This window comes from Nyctereutes procyonoides, unplaced genomic scaffold (genome assembly GCF_905146905.1).
Source record: "Nyctereutes procyonoides isolate TBG_1078 unplaced genomic scaffold, NYPRO_anot_genome, whole genome shotgun sequence".
NCBI lineage: Eukaryota > Metazoa > Chordata > Mammalia > Carnivora > Canidae > Nyctereutes > Nyctereutes procyonoides.
Genome location: NW_026575124.1, coordinates 1,783,593 through 1,804,176, shown reverse-complemented (window position 1 = coordinate 1,804,176; position 20,584 = coordinate 1,783,593). Strand labels below are relative to the sequence as shown.

General features: G+C 36.2%; 1 protein-coding gene across 3 annotated transcripts in view; it reads right to left on the bottom strand.

Annotated features, from left to right (window-relative positions):
* Positions 1-5,230: 5,230 nt before the first annotated feature.
* The window catches only part of LARP4 (La ribonucleoprotein 4), a 75,677-nt gene continuing 60,323 nt past the window's right edge, over positions 5,231-20,584 (bottom strand). For all 3 annotated transcript variants that reach the window (XM_055337036.1, XM_055337038.1, XM_055337039.1), the window contains exons 11-16: positions 19,838-20,050; positions 19,147-19,195; positions 16,208-16,369; positions 11,395-11,519; positions 11,115-11,280; positions 5,231-9,723 (exon numbers count right to left, since the gene is read on the bottom strand). In XM_055337036.1, the coding sequence (XP_055193011.1) occupies positions 9,385-9,723; positions 11,115-11,280; positions 11,395-11,519; positions 16,208-16,369; positions 19,147-19,195; positions 19,838-20,050 (1,054 nt within the window). In that variant the 3' untranslated portion in view covers positions 5,231-9,384. The remainder of the gene's footprint in view (positions 9,724-11,114; positions 11,281-11,394; positions 11,520-16,207; positions 16,370-19,146; positions 19,196-19,837; positions 20,051-20,584) is intronic.

Genomic DNA, 20,584 nt, shown 5'->3' with positions numbered 1-20,584 from the left:
CCCATCTTCACCACCACCTATTTCTGCTTCAGAACTTAAAGACACTATAGATACTTGTGAAGGCCCTCTACATCCATCCCTGTTTTTTTTTTAAGAATTTATTTATTTATTTATTTATTTATTTATTTATTTATTTATTTATTTATTTATTTACTTACTTACTTATGAAAGAGGAGAGAGAGAAAGGCAAAGACTTAGGCAGCGGGAGAAGCAGGCTCCAGGCAAGGACCCAGATGTGGGACTTGATCCTGAGACTACGGGATCACGCCCTGAGCCAGGGGCAGGTGCTCAACCGCTGAGCCAGCCAGGGATCCCTCCACCCCTAATGTTATCCACCTCTGCCCTCCCTCCTTCCCCAAAGATGGTTATTTCCATCTTGCAGCTGGTATCATTCCCAAGCATATTAGTACATTTTTATAACTTTTATTAGATGTACCCATAATATATAGTACACTTAGGACTATTAAAAAGTATCAAACTCTATATGCCAATGTAACTCGTTCTTTTGACACATAAGAGCTTCCAGTTCATTTTAAATGATGGATAGTTTATCATCATAAGACATAGTATAATTGATAGAACATTATACTGATGGACATTGTGTTTAGCTTCTCGTTGTTTGGGGGAAAAAAGAGCTGCAACATTCTCGTAGTGTCCATGAATAAAGTCCAGTAGTCCCTCCAGGAAATATAATCCCGAAGTGGAATCGTGATTTTGCAATGTGTGCTTGTCACTCTAACTACAGCCGAATTGAATTGCTCTCCAAAATGGTTTTATAAATCTATACTTTCAGAGCAGTATATAAAAACTATTTCCATAAAAAAAATCCTGTTATTTCCTAACTTTGCCAAAACTTGGTTTATTTTTATTTATGATAGTCACACACACACAGGGAGGGAGAGAGAGAGAGAGAGAGAGAGAGGCAGAGACATAGGCAGAGGGAGAAGCAGGCTCCATGCACTGGGAGCCCGACGTGGGATTCGATCCCGCGTCTCCAGGATCGCGCCCTGGGCCAAAGGCAGGCGCCAAACCGCTGCGCCACCCAGGGATCCCTAAAACTTGGGTATTGATTATAAATGCACACACGTCTTTGTGCCAGTTTTGATATTTTCCCAGATTCTGTACTTACAGCCCTCCTCTCATTCTGTAACCTATTTAGTATTTAGAACCTTAGTCACTCATGACATGTCAGGTTATTTAACAGGCATCCTAAAAATTTCCCCTCATTCCCACATCCAACCAGCTACCATTTCCTGTTTATTCTATTTCCTTAAAATCATGGATATGTCCCTTTCTCTCTATCTGATTAGTTTCCTATTGCTGCTGTAACAAATTACCATCAATTTTTTTAAAATTACCATCAATTTAATGGCTTAGAACAACACATTTATTCTTACAGTTCTTGAGGTCAGAAATCTGAGTTTCATGGGGCAAAAATCAAGGTGTTGCCCAGAGGATCTAGGGGGGAATCTTTTCCTTGCACCTCTTCCAATTTCTAGAGGTGTTTCTTGGCTCGTGGGTGTATCGCTTTACTCTTCTCCCATCATATCTAATTCTGATCTGTCTCCCTCTTATAATTACTTTTGTGACTACATTATGCCACCTGGATTATCACCTCATTTCAAGATCCTTAATCACAGCTGCAAAATTCCTTTTGCTATATGAAGTAACTTCTGTAGGTTCTGGGGATTAGGAAGTGGACATCTTTGTGGAGAATTACTCATCCTATCACACTATTTTCTAACTGCTGCTCTTACTTCTAAACATTCTACTCACCTGGACAATCCCAAACTATTTACATAGCCACTAGAATCGTGTTTTCAGTTTCAAATCTATCCATAATCCTCTGAAGACTTTTCGTGATTCTCTATTCTCTGCAAAATCAGGCAAAAACTCATTTTCTTAGCAAACAATTGGTCATGATTTTAACTACAAATGAAAATTTTCAGCTTTTCTCTTGCTATAGTCTTACTGAAATCTACACTCCACCCATTCCAAACTATTAGGTTGAATTTGCCTTTTTCACTTGCACTCTTACGGGTATCCTGCCCATCCCTTTGCCTACCCTAGCCAACACATACTGATCAAGAGTCAACTTGAAAGTTAGTATCTTTCCGTACCAAGAGGGTTGACCATTTCCTGTGTATTCCTAATACTATCAAAGCATCCTATACAGATTATAGCAATATGTTGGCTTATGATGCTTGACTGAAGTTATTAAGGGTAGTAATTTAATAATTTTAGCATCCTATGTACCTAGTATCTTGTCTTATAGTAAATATCATAATCTTAAGTAGAACAATCGAGGTCCTAAGAGTTAGCGTGTGGGGACACCTGGGTAGCTCAGCAGTTAAGTGCATCTGCCCTTGGCTCAGGGTGTGATCTCGGAGTCCCGGGATCAAGTCCCACATCAGGTTTCCTGCATGGAGCCTGCTTCTCCCTCTGCCTATGTTTCTGCCTCTCTCTCTCTCTCTCTCTCATGGATAAATAAAGGAAATCTTTTTTTTTATTATTTTTTTAATAAAGGAAATCTTAAAAAAAAAAGAGTGTGTGGGCAGGCTTGAATACTGATGAAAAATGGTATGCTTCACAAATAGCCATACATCCACAGGTAAATAAGATAGTGAGTGGTAAGACACAACAAAATCTTAGAAAAATTTTTACATTTGGAAACTTTGAAGAATATTAACTATTACTCCACAATTTTGCAGATGAGCAAGCAGACAGAATTAAATGATTTGCCCAAATATACTAAGATTAGTAGCAGAGCTGGCTTTGGGTATAGGGAGCCTAAAATTTAAGGGGAGGGGAGTTTGATAAATACCGGTTTGCTGAGGCTGAGATGAATTGTCTTTTAGAGATCTATACATGGAAAAATGGCAAATCGTGAAGAAAATATCTAGAAGTAACAGTAGTAAGTTTAATGCTTTTTAATCCTCTCCAAATACATGACAGACCTTATTAAGTCTTGAATGAAATTGTATGTTAAGTAGTTAGCACAATAGTTGGTAGCCTGGAAACTGCCCAGGTGGGAGAGAGGATGATTGGGATTAATGTACCAATAATTAAGACAGAGAAGTAGGGGCAGATATAAACATTTTTTATTTAGCCTTGTCCTTAACGGTCACTTTTTAAACTAGCTGTAAGAGGAGTGGGGGCAGGGCATGGTGCAGGGGGAAAAATAAAATTAGCTGAAAGAAAATGTAATCTAATGGAAACCACCTTATATTGGAAGTGAACTATTGTCTTTTGGACCTAAAAGGAATGATTTTTAGTTTAGTATTATTTTTGCTCCCCCATCTCTCCATTTTTAGAATTATCAGAAATCGTGCAAAATGAACAAGCCTAACATCTCAAAACTGTACTCGTATCTCCCTCCCCACAAAAAGTTCCTTGCTAATGTATCCAATTAGAGTGAATGGCACAAACTGCCATCTAGTTCCAAAGCCATAAATTCATGAGTCATTTTTGATGCTTTCTTCACTCTTCCATCATGTATCCCATCCATTCAAGTCCTGTTCCTGAAAGTTTCTCAAATCTTCCACTTTGTTCCAAACTATCACCATGAGGTATAATCTAACTTGTCTCCCATCTGTTCTTCATAATGCACAAATTTCAAATCCTAGTCGTCTGGCTCTTTTCTTCAGCCCGTTTGAAAGATAAACGTCACCTATGCTGCATGCACAGGACCCTATAATTCTTCCAGTGCACAGTAAAGTGCTAATGCATAAGTTGTTCCTCATCTGAACACTCTCCTGCTCACCTAATTAACTTTTACTCCTTCAGATCTGTCCTTTCTCAGGGAAAGATTTATCCCTGCACCATCCCTCACTTCCAACTACATAGGTTTTGATTCTAGATTTCATATTTACTACTTGTCTAAATTTGTGATTGCTTATGACTATTTGGTGTTAAGCATGATAAAGGCAGGAATCCTATTTTTGCTGCCTACCACACTGTCTAGAACACAGCATGCAATAAATACTGGCTGATATAATATATATGACAATTACTCCACTCATAACAATTAACTCTGATGGCAAGTCAATACCTTCAGTTTGGATAAACTGATGTTACTTGTACAGGGAGAACGTGGAATGCAGAACTAGAGCTTAGATGCGTCATTCAAAATACAAGTGTGTAAAGATAAAAGCAGCCTACAAATTATAGGGATGCTGGAGTCCTACCTTGGTTCATTGAGTCTGATACAATAGGCATACGAAAGGAACAGGAAAGAGCACAGCCTCCAGACTCCTGTGTGGCTCAGTTGTTGAGCATCTGCCTTTGGCTCAGGTCATGATCTTGGGGTCCTGGGATCGAGCCCTGCATCAGGTTCCCTGTGGGGAGCCTGTTTTTCCCTCTGCCTCTGTCTCTCATGAATAAATAAATTAAAAAAAAACTTTAAAAAAATACGAAAGAACGCAGCTTCAAGGATCTGCAGAGCAGCTCCAAAAAATCAATTATAAAAGATGTTTAAGGGCGCCTGGCTGGCTTAGTCAGAAGAGCATGCCACTCTTGATCTCAGAGTTGGGAGTCTGAGCACCACCTTGGGTGCAGAAACTAATTAAATGTATATATATTTTAAAAAATAATGTTTAGGGATGTCTGGGTGGCTCAGTGGCTGAGCGTCTGCCTTTGGCTCAGGGCGTGATCCTGGGGTCCTGGGGTAACTGAAGGATAAATAAACCGTGGCACAAGAGCTATGAAACACTTCATTTTTGCCTTACCAGTTTTAAAAAGAGAAAGATTCATTTAAATGTCCCAGAAAACTTTCCCTTTAAAAAGCTCCCCCAAACCATTTAGATTTAGCATTTGATACAAAACAAAGATGTGTGAAAAGCTAAAAATAACCTACTGGTTTTCTCTTGGAAATATAAGTTTAAAAGCCTAGAAGTTAGTTACATACTCAGGTCAGTCCATATCTGTCTCATAAAAGCAAAATCCTTAAGCTGCACCCATCAACAACTGCTTCCGACAGTAAAATAATTTAAGAACACCCTAGGACCATAAAGCTGAATCTTCTGGCTCTATTCTCTCACTTTACAGATGAAATATCACATATCCTGTACCCCATCCACTCCCCCAGCCAAACCAAACCAAACCAAACCAAAACCAAGTAAGTCGAGACCAGAATAATGATAGAACTTATAGAATGGGTAACATAAAATTATGGAAAAATAAATACAAGTAGTCATTAGACATAAACCACCTAGAGAAAAGGAAACCAGTCCTGCTTTTAAATAATTTTATTTTTTTTCTAATTTTGTGTTACTTTAATTTCCCATAGCACCTTGGCAATGTTGAAAACAGAAATACAAATACAAGGATGTTCTCATTTTAACATAATAAGCATGAGCATGTGTCACACCATCTTTTTTTGGGGGGAGGGGCAGTTTGGACAATAGAAACAAACTTAAGCAATGGACAAAATAGAAGCTGGATAACTGGTTCTGATCCCCGACCCCGAACATTTAACAGGGGTCACTCAAAAGACATGTAAATCAGGCAAATAAAAAAAAAAATCAACATTGATGTTGATGTTTCTTTATATAGACTGATCAGTGTTTTGCGCTACAAAACTGAAAATAAAACCATTTTATTTTTATACACAGCCTGCTGACATCTGAGTTGTACTTTTAGGAACTGTCTACTCAACAATTCATAAAAAGTTGTTAGTTTTTAAAAACAAATCATTTAATAATCAGGTGATTTTGAAAGAGAATTTATTTTTAACCTGAACACAGATCCTCTTTCAACTTCTTAAAACGTCTCATTCAGTTGATAAAAACTGAAAGGTCTATGTATTTTCTTGGAAGCTCAGACTAGCTATGTTAGCATACGCCAAAAAAAAAAAAAAAGCTTAAAGTTAAATTAATGACCACCAAATTTTAAGGAAATCTAAAAAATTAGGAAGAAACCTCATCTTAAGAATTTATAAAAACCCTCAAAAGGAATACACGGTCTTCTTGCTTTTCTCTTTTGTGTAAAAATAAACAAAATATGTACTTTTCAAATATAGTTAATACACATGCCCAACACAAATATCAAGAGACTTAACCCCAGTGCCATTCAACTGTGTCAAAGTAAAACCAGTGGACATTTAATAAGCCAAAAGACTAAATATTAAGACCATAACTAATAAAGCTAAAGAAAGCATTCAGTAACTTTTAAATACTATTTTCTGCTCCAGCAGATGCAAATACTCCATCATTAAGCCTTTTGCAAAGCCAACCTGGTTATTTAAAAAGGAATGTGAAACAATATTCAAGCTACATTAATTTTAGGAACCAAAAATAAATTAAAAAATCGGCATGTCATTTGAGATTACATGCAAATCAAGCACATCAGATGACAATAAATCCCTATTACTGAAAGATCTTATCTTCTTTCAAAATCCAAGTGAATAAAATTTAGATGGATCACTTTTGAATGCCAGTGTCTATATTTGCAAAAATGAAATCACTCAGAGTAGAGACAGGCCCTAGATATCACAAAAACCTCAATTATCAGGACAGAAAATGGAGACAGGATTTACAGTATCTCCATATACCTTCTCTATGAAGTGCAAACTGATGAACTTGTGTGACTCTTGTTCTCTTCATGCAATAAGAACGACAGAAAACCACCATACTATACACTCAGTATCATTTGTATCTATTTTTAGCCTCCAACAACCCAAGGAAATGTTAAGTCATAAAGATGAAGAGAAAAATTTGACATTTAAATTTAAATTCCTCCTTCTACAGAACCAAATAAATAGTTGAACTACCACAAACACCCAACCCGCATCAGTTACAGAGAACTGCTGGAAAAAATCCACACAGTTTCACATAACTCATAGGCATCATTTAGATACAAACCTTAAATCTGCTGTAATAAAATAAATGCTAAATACATACTGTGAATATATATATTACACACATACACACACAGACACACACACATACACACATATTCTTCCCTATACATCCCACCAAATTGGGAACTACTAGCTGTAATGAGGCAAATTAAATTAAAAACACTATATATTATATAAGAAATGTAAAAACGATGTCTTCAAATTTCTACTTTCAATAACATTTTGAGTAAAAAACCCAAGAACACAGTTGCTTTCTTCAAAAAGACGACTCTTTTCTTGTGTTTCAATTAGAACATTTAGTTTTTAGAAGTTGGGTGGACTAACAGTAAGTCACACAAGCATACAAGGAATATAAGCCTATTTCTGTGACACATTGTAAAAAAGTAATGTTTCATTTTAAGTGCAATAATTAAGTTTATAATCCTTACCAAGTGATTTTTATAAAATGTTTATTCTCTTAAATCCAATGCATTCACAGAGTGTTAACACTTTAAATGTTTATCAATTCCACCAACTGCATTATCTAAGTAAACCAAAATAAGCACTTTTATCATAGATGTAGTCAATGATTATTAATACTTTTTTTTTTTTTAAAGGACCTAAACTTCCCCCAAATTTCAGCACAGGTAGTTTTATTGTATGTTTCATCTAGTAGATGATTTTTAAAAATAGTGTGTAGAAATGAATAGTTTCAAACTGCTTAAATATATTATACCATGTTATCAATCCACCAAATCAAAAGCAATTACCAAGCTGAATAATAAGTTACAAAGAAATTATAATCCTGGCTTGTACAGAATGTGCAGTGTTTAGTTACCTACTAATACAAATCTCCAAAGCTTAACTTAGAGTTGGAAGAGGAGTTTCACAGTAATGTAATTTTAACCTCCATTTACATTCATTTTCATATATTACTAAGATGTTTACTCTATGTCACAATGGTGCTTTCCAGTGTTCACAATTTACAGTTTCGATTTGTACATATGTAATTTACTCACATAAGGGACAGTTATTACTATTAAAAACTATCCCTAAAAAAGAAAACAAAACCCCACCTTACATGGAACTCTGAAAATGGTATGACTTAAAACATTAAAATGCAACATGGTTTTTAATATTTTAGCCATTTTCTAAACACCAGCATGTAAACTTGCCTACCTTAATATGACAGCTACTTTATTCACTGAGAAAGTATGTATTAATTTTCTTCGACTATCTTTCTCACCTTAACTCAAAAATCTCATGACTTGCTGGTTCTGTTTCTGTGAATTCCAAACTGTAATTTTTTTTTTGGGGGGGGGAGAGAAAGGGAAGGAAGAAGATGATAAAATACATTGTAAACAGAAAAAGGTTACCCCCGAATTAAGCCTTTACATTTTTTTTTTAACCTCTACACTATTTAACACTTTAAGAAATCAGTTACAATGTTTCATCTTTAACACGAACACAAATTACTGTAGGGTCAGTCTGACCTACCATTCTGGGATCTAAAGTTCTAAATACATGAACAGAAGAGTTAACTACTTCAATGTTCAATCGGAGATTTAGAACAGTTATATGATTTGACTAAACTGGTCAAGGCAGTTAGAAACATACAATTCTGTAGAATATTGGTTATTCTGCTTTTGGGGGTGGGTAGTCAAAGAGCAGAGAATAACAATGAAGTAACAAAAAAAACTGTCTCTCCTATTTTAGAGTTGGGTTGACAGGAAATCACAAAGCAGTTTAAACCTCTGAAGTCCATTTGACCTATCCACTCAGATGTAAGACAAAGTTTTGATTTTTTGAGTAACCCCTTTTTTTTCCTTGAGTATCAAACTGATTGATAGTCACATCTCTAAGTACAATCAGAGTTTAACAGCTTGTTGAATGAAATATTAAGGTAAAAAAGACAGACTGAATTTCAAAATGGAAAAAAAAATATCTACTCAAGTATTACATTCAGTTTTTCAAATCATTTACTAACATGACAACAGATTTGGCTTCAGTCACTCTTGCACACACTCACACAACAGGCACCCCAGCCACTGATCTGCTTTGCAACACAAGGCCATATAGGCAGAGATGGCATTCTCCAAGCCAAACTTTAAATAGATTAAAAAAAGTAATTTCTAATTTTACAGAAATGCTTCTTCAAAAAATATTTTCTCTCACTCCCTCATCTCCTGTACTGAAGGATGTGTAATATGTTTTTTTCTCAAGCTAAATCTGAACCCTCAAAATTGATTCTAGGCAGAAGATCTCTGCAAATTAAAATCAAAAACAAAAATAGAAAAATTATATTTTTATATGTATACACATATATATATATATTTATACTGATTGGAATCCTCCAGCATTTTAAAATCATTTTAGAGATGAATTTTGGGATTCTACTGCTCACAACTCCAAAATCCATAATGATTTAAGGACATACACTTTTCTGTTTCCTTCCTGGCTACCCCCTCTCCTCTAGAACAGTTCAATATAGCCACGGCTCAAGTTTAATGGGAAGAGAGAGAAGTTTTTGAATAGTTTTTGTTTTTTTACTTTGGTGATCTGGGTGGCACATATTGCTCTTTGCCATTACGTCGAGTCACTCCCTGAGGTATAGCCCTATGGCCAAACTGGCGTCTCTGTTCCCTGATTTTTCCAGCTGCTCCCCTGGGAATGGTATTGCCTCGGAAGCTAGAATACTCCTTACTAGCCCTTGCTTCTGGCTTCTCATGTGATTTCTCAATGGACTTCTCAGGAGCTCCATTCTCTTCGTTTTTGGTGGGAGACACTACATTGGAGCGAAGTTCTCGTAGTGGCTGCACAAGAACTGGAGATGGTTCTTTAGGGGGCTTCTGGCACACTTCAGCATAACTTAGCTTTCGAGGTTCCTTTGAAGTGGAGAAGAAACAAATTTATGGTACACATTCTCTAAATAATAAAGTACAAAAAGGATAGTGTGTCCCACAAGAGAATCAGTAAGTTATCTTCTAGGAAAGGGCAATAGGCACTTTAATAACACTATTAAAGTTTATTGGTACAATCATTTTTTAAGGATTTTATTTATTTATTTAGAGAGAGTGAAAGAGTGAGAGCGTTACTGAGGGGGAGGGGCAAAAGGAGAGGGAAAAGATGACTTCTGAGCAGGTACCCTGATGCGGGGCTTAGTCCCAGGACCCCGGAATCATGACCTGAACCCAAGGCAGATTCTTAGCTAACTAAGCTGTCCAGGTGCCCCATGTATTGGTACAATCTTAAATTATTTTTTGTTGTTGAAAATAATAAAAAGTCTTGACAATTTATATATGATACAGTAATTTCACCTGAGGAATTTGAGAGATGTTCATGTCAGCACTGTTTATGGTGATGAAAGAAATTGGAAACTTAAATGTATAAGAAAGGACAGATTAAGTTAATAATGTACTTTCATATGATGAAATAAAGTCATTCTATTCTCTCTTCCTTGGCTACAAAGAACCCCGAGATGGATTCCACAAGGATCTCAACAGAACAGCTGGGAACCAATAATAAACTAATAGAAGACTAATTAAGAGTCTTAATTATCTCATCTGAAAAAAAAAAAGGACAATAGGAGTGTTATTAGAATGGGACAGGATAAAGCGTGTGAAAAGTATTCAGCACTGGTCTTAGCATAGAGCAGGCATTCAGCTGCCATTGTGCTATTATTAAACAACAAAATAAAATGTCCTTAACCTAGAAAAAAGGAACTACACCAAAATGCAACTAGTTATATCAATGAATGAAAAGTTGTGACAATTAAAATGGGAGTGGCTGTCGTAAGACTTGTTACACATTAAAAAAGAATTTCCAGGGGGCTCAAAGCCTCTTTAGCCCCAAAATAATATATTCATCATAACCTAAGAAAGAAGCTTCAATTAACTAGAAGATGATCAAAAAGTCATTAAAACAACACATAATGGGGGCACCTGGGTGGTTCAGTTGGTTAAGTGTCTGCCTTTGGTCCAGGTCATGATCTTGGGGTCCTAGGATCAAGCCCCACGTGGGGTTCCCTGCTCAGCTGAAGCAGAGAGCCTGCTTCTTCCTTTCAATCTGCCCCTCCCCCACTAATGCTCTCTCTCTTGCTCAAATAAATAAATAAATAAATAAAATCTTTTATAAACTCCTTTAGCTTCATTTGAGGCAGATGGCCTCCATTTGGCTACTTCCAAATGACTCTGCTCCAGCAAAGACTTTTGTGGAGAATAAAAATCTCATTATTTAACCAATTATTTTTTTTCACATATTAAATTCATCAAGTTACCTGTAGGGCCACAGCTACAGCTGCATTTATGTTTATATTACATGGTGAAGCACTATGTGTCCTTGATGGCTTTGCAGTACTTGGGGGAGAAACTGTATTTGTCTGGTTGAGCACATCCTTCTGAACAGTGGAATCCTCCACTGGATCCTTTTCTTGCTGAGTTGTGCTAAGGAAAAGAAAGCTTAACATCAGACTTAATACAGCATACAGAAACAGCTGAGCACATGATCAGAAGAGAAAGTCACCTTAATGTGGAAGATCTTCTATACTGAAACTGTACCTTAATGCAGGAAGCTCAGCTGTAGAAAGAGGACTGGTACTCATACTTAGTTGCTGTGCAGAGGTGCAGTCTGTCTGTTCATCCTCTGCAGGCAATGGGCAACTAACTCTCAACTCTTCGTTATCCTTAAAATAAAAACATATTTAAAAATTAACTCATATAGACCCTTCTCCAAATGGCCAATAAGCACTTGTAAAGATGCTCAATCATATCAGTCATTAGGGAAATGCAAATCAAAACCACAATGAGAAACCACTTCGCACTCACTAGGGTGTCTATAATCAATAAATAATGTCTGTGATGAAATGGAGATACTGGAACTCTCATACACTGAGAGTGGCAATGCAAAATGGTGCATCTTGGAAAATAGTCTGGCAGTTCCTCAAAAAGATAAACAGTTACCATATGACCCAATAGTATATACCCAAGAGAAAATATGTCTACACACAAATGTTCATAGTAGCATTATTTTATAGCAGCCAAAACACTGGGAACAACCCTAAATGTTCATCAATTGGTGAATGGATAAACAAAATGTAGTATATCCGTATAATGGAACATTACTGTGCAATGAAAGAAATAAAGTACCGGTACACACTACCACAATGGATGAACCTTGAGAACATTATGCGAAGTGAAATAAGCCAGTCATAAAAAAGACAAATACTATATGATTCCACTTATATGAGATACCTTGAGTACTCACATTTATATAGACAAAGTGGAATGGTGGTTGACAGGGGCTGAGGGAAGGGGGTAGAAAAGGGGAATGGGAGTCAGGTATAACAGGTATAGTGTTTTATTTTATTTTTTAAAGATTTTGTTTTGTGAGGAATCTCTACACCCAATGTGCGGCTTGAACTAACAACCCAGAGACCAAGAGTTACATGCTCTACCAACTGAGTCAGCAAGGTGTCCCCTATAGCATTTTTTATTTACAATATAAAGAGTTCTGGAGATCAGATGCACAACAATGTAAATGTATTTAATACAACTGAGTTGCACACTTTGAACAATGCTTAAGATGGTAAAATTTTTTTAAGGATTTATTTGAGAAAGAGCGTGTGTGTGTGTGAGAGAGAGAGAGAGAGAGGGAGAGGAGAGAGAGGGAGAGGGAGAGCAAGCACACATGTGCACACTAGAAAGAACACCTGAATTGGGAGACAATTTCAAGCAGACTCTACATTGAGCGTAGAGCTTATGTGGGGCTCCTTCTCACCTCAACACCCTGAGATCAGGACCAAAGCCAAAAAAATTGACTGAATCACCCAGGCACCCCTTAAGATGGTAAATTTTATATAATGTGCATTTTGCCACAATTTAAAAAAGAAAAAGAAAAACAATAGTGAGTTCTGGATATTAAAGTCGATTGATGAAATAGAAATTTCAGCAGGTTCAGAAAAACTTTGTAGGAAATATAGACAAGAACAAAAATTAAAATTAGGAAAGCCAAAACAACAAAATCAGAGGTTCAATCTACAAGGTGCAATATCAAATTAAGAGTTCAAGAAAAAAGAAAAAAGTGAAGGATTTATCAAAGAGATAATACAGGAAAATTTTCTAGCATGCAAGGACGAGTTCCAGACTGAAAGGGTCTACCCAGTGCAATAAATTAAAAAAGAGCCATAGCAAAAGACACCTTCACGACACTTCACTGGATACACCAGGGATAAATAAAAGATCCCAAAGGCCTCCAGAGAGGGAAAAAAGAAGTCACAGGAGAATCAGAATGAAGATTTCTGGAAAGGATCTCAGAAGCCTGATCATTTCCTAAGCAACATACAAAAAAAAAAAAAAAAAAAAAAACCCCACAAACCAAGAAGACTGATAAATATGAACCTACTAAATAAAATGAGAACTTTTCACTCACAAATACTAAACACTGAAAACAAATCATAATTAGTAACATACATAACTGACAATGGATTAGTATCCAAAATAAAATGTAGAATTCTATGAATCTGTAAGATAAAATACAACCTAATAGAAAAAAAAAGCCAAATATCTGACACTTTACAAAGAGAACTCAAATGGCCAATAAAACATGAAAAGGTAACTTAACCTCAACAGTAATTAAATTTTAAAAGATGCCCTATCACTCAGCAATTCCACTGTGTACAGACCCTAAAAACAGTGTGTATGTGTGGTTAGAACATTCACAGCAGAATTGCTTGTAATGTCAGACAACAGCTTAAGTGTCCATCAACAGAATAATGACATTTTTACAAAAGACTACAATAGTGCAAAATGAACTAGTCATTTTTATCAACAGTGACAAATTTGACACAATATAGAATGAAAGAAATAACAGAAGAATACATACTCCATTTATGTTGTGTTAAAAAACAGGCACACTGAACAGTATGCTCTGTAGGTTAGGGGTTGACAAACCAAGGTCTGTTGGCCAAATCCAGCCTCTGACTTTTGTTGGTATGGTCTATGAGCTAAGAGTGGTTTTTAAGTTTTTAGCATACAGCTCACAAGCCTAAAGTAGTTAATATCCAGCCCTATTCTACAGAAAAAGTTTCCCATCTTGGAATAGTAAAACTATAAAGAAAAGCAAGAAATGTATTACTGCAAAGTCAGGATGTTTATCTCTGATGAGGAGGAAGAGAAGGAATAGGAGGAACTGTAATAGGGGAGGGGAGCCATATGGTATTGCTAAGATGTTGGTGATATTCACTGTTCATCACAGTTGTGGGTTGGGATTACAAGGGGAAATACATCTTATTACTATTCTTTAAAAATATGTGTGTGTGAATCACACTTCAGCAAATGGGAGAAGCCATCGATGGTAAGACACATCATTATTTTATGTATTACTAATAAAAAACACTGCTACTTAAACTATAATAACTTTCAATTATAGGATAGTCTGATTTTCAAAGGTAGAAAACATGAAAAAATGTCTATCTTAAAGCCGATGAAATGAATGCAATATTGCACGATTTTTTTTTAAACAAGGAAAGACAAAGAAATACCTTCAAAATTCCATGGGAAAATGATTTCTAATACAGAATTCTACAGAAATAAGCTACTGATGCAATGTGAAAACAGAAAAACATTTTTAAATTTATACTAAAAAACACTTATTCAGGAAGCTCAGGAAGACGTGACCCACCATAACACAGCAAGAAAAACAAGAGTAAGAAAAAGAGGATCCAACATGAGAGAGTAAGGAAAATTCTCAGGATGATGGTAGTCAAGTCCCAGCTATAGTTGTGTAGTAGGCCACTGAGAGTATAAGAAAGGAGAAATAATGGCAATATACTATGAGGTTCAGTTATGAGGGGAGAAAAAGGTAATACCAAGGGGTGACTTATAAATGATGGTATATCCTAATATAACTGGCAATGCTTTTTTTTTTTTTACTTTCTTAGTGATACTAAAATAATGGGCATCTTGTAATGGATGGTATCCTAGATATGATGCAATACAGTATACAGGGAGGATGAGAAAAGTATGTTGGCTTGAGAGAGCTAAATCCTTAGGTTCTAAATGGAAAGCTAATAGATAATTCCAAAAATTGGAAAGTCAAGAAATGAAGTATATTGGGATGTCTGGCTGGCTGTCAGTGGTGCACACAACTCTTGATCTTGGGGTTGTGAGTTCAAGGCCCACATTAAAAGCCCCATACTAAGAAGAGGAAGGAGAGAGAGAGAGAGAGAGAGAGAGAGAGAGAGAGAGAGAGAGAGAAGAGAAGAGAAGAGAAGAGAAGAGAAGAGAAGAGAAGAGAAGAGAAGAGAAGAGAAGAGAAGAGAAGAGAGAGAATGAGTGAGCAGTATAACCATGTTAATTAGAAACACAGGGGAAAACAATAGGAGAAAAAGTTACTAGAGTCTTTTTTTTAAATTTTTATTTATTTATGATAGTCACACACAGAGAGAGAGAGAGGCAGAGACACGGCAGAGGGAGAAGCAGACTCCATGCACCGTGAGCCTGACGTGGGACTCGATCCCGGGTCTCCAGGATTGCGCCCTGAGCCAAGGCAGGCGCTAAACCGCTGCGCCACCCAGGGATCCCAAGTTACTAGAGTCTAAGTGGTTGCAGGGACCTACTATTTTTCTCCATAAGCCTATGTATGTATATATAAAATAAAAACAGAAATTGAATTAAGAAAAAAGGGGAAGAAAGTGAGAAAAATTTGTGTAGTGTAAAAAGCACTGGAAGAGGTCTACACTCAAAAATAATTTTGGATGGGATACCTATCCTAAAGGTTGATGTCCTAAACTTTTGACATCAACTCTCCATTATTTGAAAGCCTGAGTTTACCAAACTAACTTAGAATTCATTTACATCATTGACTAATTATAGACACCTAAGCACAAACAATACTTTCCACCAGTTTGCATTAATTGATTCTACCAAACTGAGCTGATTGATTCAAAGACATGCAAAAGAGAAGAAACATTTTATTGGCCTGTGTAGCTTTATCGTAAATCTTTCTATAATACTCAAAGTATGCTGACAATCCCATGAATAAAAACTATGATAGAAATACATATTGCAGGGCAGCCCTGGTGGCACAGCAGTTTGGCGCCGTCTTCAGCCCAGGGTGTGATCCTGGAGACCCGGGATTGAGTCCTATGTCGGGCTCTCTGCATGGAGCCTGCTTCTCCCTCTGTGTCTCTGCCTGCCTCCCCCGCTCCACCCCCTGTGTCTCTCATGAATAAATAAATAAATCTTAAAAAAAAATACATATTACAAAAAAATAATAAAAACATATTACGTGCAAATAAAACTTCAAATAATAACTCCAAACAAAGGCTAACTTTGGTCCCATAAGGTACAAGATTGATGCCTCAGTGTTTACCTTTTCTTTGTAGACACCTTTAACAACATCAGACATTCTACTCTCCAAAACAAGTTCACCTGGAGTTCTTGATGAACTTCCAGGTAAAGGAGGAAAATTTGAGGCTAGTAAGTCAAACTTTGGTGTTGGAGCCTTTGCTTCAGCTGATGAAGACTGGGGTCTCTAAAAGACACAAATCATAAAACAGGTCAAATGCCAATCTCATTCTCCAATCCTGTACCCCAGAAGCTGCAAGCTGCAAGGAAACAAACAAAACTCTATGCTAAGACACAGAACTGTTTTTCCACTACAATTCCTGGCTTCTTGTTTCAGTTGAGCTTTCATTTTTCTTTATCAATCCTACTTACCTTTAGTCAACTCCCTCTCCTGTTTCTTTTGCAAATTTTGTCACTCTTAAGCCTGTTAACCAATCTCCACTATTTGCTTTTTAAATTTGTGATATTCCCTCCAGAACAAAAATAAAAACAAAAACCCCTATTGTGACCTCAATTTGCCATCAGCTTTTCTCCTTTCACATAGTCTGAAGAGAGCAATATCCTTCCTTGAAAAATCTCCTATCTGCCCTTCCAAACCCACTGTCCTGTATACTCTGACAAGCCTCTCACTTGTACTTTCTCCCTTACTTCCTCATCTTTACTCATCACTACTAAAACTGCTTTGACAAGTCACCAATGCCTTCCACAATGCAAAATCTGACAGACTTTTTTCCCCCTAAATTCATATAGTGCCTGGCATGGGAGTTCATTCCTCCTTAGCTTCTGTGATACTGCTTTCTCTTTATTTTCAGATCTCACAAGCAGTTCCTTTTCTCTCTCTACCCATTCACTTTGACAGTTTTAGTTTCTATGTGGTTACTACTCTTTCAATTCCATACTTTCCCTGTGTGATAGCTACTATTCATGACTTCAACTGTTACCTATATGCAAACAACCCTTACCAACAATCCTTGTTCACTTTTGGTGACTTTTTGGCTACACTCCACTGGAAATTTATCAAAACTCACTGAATTGCACACTTATAATATTGTTAGCCCAGACCTTTACCTAAAATCTAGACATCCATTTGCCTTTTAGCCCTCTCTATTCACATTTTGCTTGGATACTTCAAATATCATAATAAATAGCCTCATTCTTTTTTTTTTTTAAATAATCGCATTCTTCAGCTCAAAGCTACTATGTTCCCAAAGTTCCCTTCTTGACCACTCTATTTAAATTACTGTGCAGAGTCCCCAGAATAATTTTATCCCTCTTAGGATTTCAATTACTTCGTGTAAGCTTGCAAATCCTAAATTTTATCTCTAGCTAAAATCTCCTTCCTGGGGATCCCTGGGTGGCGCAGCGGTTTGGCGCCTGCCTTTGGCCCGGGGCGCGATCCTGGAGACCCGGGATCGAATCCCACATCGGGCTCCCGGTGCATGGAGCCTGCTTCTCCCTCTGCCTGTGTCTCTGCCTCTCTCTCTGTGTGTGTGACTATCATAAATAAATAAAAAAATTAAAAAAAAAAAATCTCCTTCCTGTACAAAAGCACCTTTACTCTGCCTTTCCTACTGGAAAGCATGCTTGTCTTCTTTTTCTTCACCCCAACCTTCAGTTCTCAATTCTTGATATATTTTCAACATATTAAACGGACTTCAAAACTAATCTCTCCTCCCCTCAATTGTTCAGGGCCACTTGAGGATTCATGTGGGCTACTGTAATAGTATCCTAAGAAAGTTGTTGCCATATCATGGCTACTCATGGTACAGAAATTTATAAATGAGAAAACAATACTGTTTTAAAAAGTTCACAGTGAGCCCTAAGGACCATTCTGTGTGTTATAATGCAATACGTTTTCTTTTTACTACTTATGTATGTCATATACTTGTATGTATGTATCGTATATGTAGCCTATATGCTATATGTATACTACACTTATATATGTATACAGTTCACTTACTTATACATGTAAAATAAGTATTATACTACAAATTTATGATTTATCTGCAAATTCTAGGCAGGGTGTTCTTGAGACCTCTGTGTGTTCCTACATCATTCTGATTTCTCAACTCCTTTTGCTCTCAGTTAAGGCTTCGGCAGCACATATATACTAAGATATAGCAAACGTTCCCCATGAACAAGCCACCAAAAAAACCAAAAAACAAAAATGTGACTAATTTGAAGGTAAGCCAAAATTTAAACAAAAATATGTCTAGAACTATAAAACAATCTTTTTAATCTATAAGCAGCTTTATAAGATTAATGGATAAGTAGTAGGTAGAAAATTGCTCCCCGCAAGTAACAACAGTTTCCAACACCATCCAGAGAACTTTATAAGTGAATGATAAACTTTATCAAGTTAGCAAAAAAAAAAAAAAATCATATATTTATAGGGCTATCAATAAATGGGAACTTTCGTTCAATGTCTGTCAGAGTGTACATTGGCACAACCCCTCTAGAAAGCTGTAAGCCGGCAGCAACTTACTGAATTGTGACCCAGAAATCCTATTTCTAGGGATTCTCCTTCAGGTGTTATTGCACACACATCAGAAATGATGGTTATATGAAATTATCATAGCACTGTTTGTAAGATTGAAAGATTCAAACTACTTAAATTTCCATTAATAAAGTAATAAACTTTCCATTGAATATTTTCATTTTTAAACCATGTGAATATTAAAAAAAATAAATAAATAAACCATGTGAATATATTAGGTATTCAAGTAATTCTTAAAAACCATGAGTAACCCAGATAAAATCCCTAATTATATATGGCTTTAAGAGTGGGACAGGTGGTAGCAGTGGATATTTTAGGGTCAAAGCACAGGTTCTATTTACTTTTGCCTGATATAATAATCAATAAAACAAAAACCTGGAAAGACCAACCACAAGCCAGTGCCATACTAACAAAAATAAAAAATAAATGAATAGATGTAATAAAGGTAAAAAAAAAAAAATACTTACTGGGACTCTATCATCTTCCCGTCGTCTTCGACCTCTGAAAAGAGTTCTCCTTTTAACAACGACAAAAAAGGTGAGGATGATGGGAGGTACAACTCATAAGTTTCTTCAAATATATATATTCTGTCAAAGATGGGTGAATTTCTAGTTTAACTAACTATATTTTCTGTATCTCCCTTATTATTAAGAGATGAATATATATTTTTCTGAAAAGATCCTAAACTAATCTACCAAAAACTTCTTCTACTACCATCGCCACCAAGTTGGGTCCATTTTTACTAAGTAGTGCTCCTTGCACACCAGAAGTATATCAGGGTTCAGTTTTTTGTTTCATTCAGGCAGAGCAGGCAATAAAGTTTAATCCCATCCCCATTGTTACAAAGTTGTAAGAAACTGAACTAGAATACAGATAATAGCATCTAATCTTTCTAAGCTATTCTTTCCTCAGTGAACCATAAAGAACTTCAGAGTAACTTTATAAACCTCTGACTCAGAACTATATTCTATATGGGTAATATAAATTTCTTAATAGTTATCAAAACTATTAATCCATATTATGTGAGTGCTGTATTCATTTAGCATAACCATACACCAAGTTAAAACAAAAACTACTCACTAGATCACATTTTTCAAATATTCACATTACAAAGAATTTTCATATACCTTATCCATATTTATTACCATATTTCCTTACCTGCCCCTACCATAGTCCCCATTCTGTTCCATCTGTAAAACAGGAGTTTCTTTTGGCAGGTAGCTTTGCTCCTGATGCCCTGTTACTGTAGGGTTATGCCGTTCAGTTGGGAAGTTCCTTGAACTAGATCTGTTTAATGGTCCATCCCCTAAGGACACAGAGCCCTCTGTCGAGTGTTCTGAACCACTCGATGACCTAAAATGAGGCTTCACACTACAAGAAATATAAGATCACAAATGAGAAGATAAATCAAGACAGAGAATCTTTCCTCTTAATGGTAAAACTATCTAACAGGACAAGTTAAAATTGCATTCTACTATATTCTGATCTTCCACAAATTAAGTTAAACATAAAAGGGTCACATTATAAAAATATAAACTCTTTTATATCCCAAATATATTATTTTTAAAAGGCAAGGAATTTTTACATTTAAAAAAGTTGTTTGGAGAGATGTGGTGTAAGATCCCAAATTCTTTAGGATGAAGCTACTTCTACCTCAATGCTCAAGATACAATTAGGATTTTTAGCTAACTTAACACCGTTGCAGTCTTGACATATCTACATCAGCCAGGTTTTAAGCTATTAATGAGTTTATGCCATATTTCTCAATGGGGCAATATCACCGTGCCTAGTCGGAATAAAAAAGGTTCATTGGGCGGAGGAGGGGGAGGGTGGGAAGGGATAAAAAAATCCTAATCTTATCCTTTTATAAAGCACAGATACACATACATTACATAAATAATGTTA